This window comes from Frankliniella occidentalis, unplaced genomic scaffold, assembly GCF_000697945.3.
Source record: "Frankliniella occidentalis isolate FOCC.00 unplaced genomic scaffold, Focc_3.1 Scaffold28, whole genome shotgun sequence".
In the NCBI taxonomy this organism is placed as follows: domain Eukaryota; kingdom Metazoa; phylum Arthropoda; class Insecta; order Thysanoptera; family Thripidae; genus Frankliniella; species Frankliniella occidentalis.
In genome coordinates this window covers 1076257-1076996 of record NW_026267158.1, presented here as the reverse complement: position 1 = coordinate 1076996, position 740 = coordinate 1076257, and the positions used below count along the sequence as shown (strand labels likewise).

General features: G+C 47.8%; 1 protein-coding gene across 4 annotated transcripts in view; it reads right to left on the bottom strand.

The window, feature by feature from the left end:
- Positions 1 to 6: 6 nt before the first annotated feature.
- LOC113202819 (zinc finger protein 791-like) overlaps positions 7 to 740 on the bottom strand; it is a 10766-nt gene continuing 10032 nt past the window's right edge. For all 4 annotated transcript variants that reach the window (XM_052265573.1, XM_052265575.1, XM_052265574.1 and 1 more), the window contains one exon: positions 7 to 598. In XM_052265573.1, the coding sequence (XP_052121533.1) occupies positions 156 to 598 (443 nt within the window). In that variant the 3' untranslated portion in view covers positions 7 to 155. The remainder of the gene's footprint in view (positions 599 to 740) is intronic.

The window sequence follows — 740 nt, the reverse complement described above, 5'->3', positions numbered from 1 at the left end:
GTTAGGTTAGCGCGGAATGACGCATGAAATATTTCTTACCGGCGTGACTGCAAAGATGCCCACCATGAGGAAACCTTTGCCATGGCATCTGCAGAAGTCTGGTTAATGTAGGGTTTAACACACTGATGTTGTGTCCTCATGTGTCTTTTAAAAGTCTAGCATTTGTTGGCTCTCTCACCTGCGTGAGTCCTCATGTGCATCTGGAGATGGTGACTTCGAGAGAAACGCTTGCCACAAGCCTGGCAGTTGTGGGGCCTCTCACCTGTGTGAGTCCTCATGTGTTTCTGGAGATGGTAACGTTCCTTGAACCCTTTGCCGCAAGTCTGACAGTTGAAGGGTCTCTCACCTGTGTGAGTCCTCATGTGCTTGTGGAGATGGTGTCTTTTTATGAACCCCTTTCCGCAAGTTTGGCATTTGTAAGGTTTCTCTCCTGTGTGAGTCCTCGTGTGTATCTGGAGATGGTGACGTTCTTTGAACCCTTTGCCGCAAGTCTGACAGTTGAAGGGTCTCTCGCCTGTGTGAGTCCTCATGTGCTTGTGGAGATGTTGTCTTTTTATGAACCCCTTTCCGCAAGTTTGGCATTTGTAAGGTTTCTCACCTATGTGCGTCCTAATGTGTTCACGAAGATTGCCACTTTGAGAGAAGCTTTTGCCACAAGTCTGGCATTCGTATGGATTCTTTCCTCTGTGAGTCCTAAGTAGGTGCACATCGAGATTGCCACTTCGAGAGAAACTTTTGCC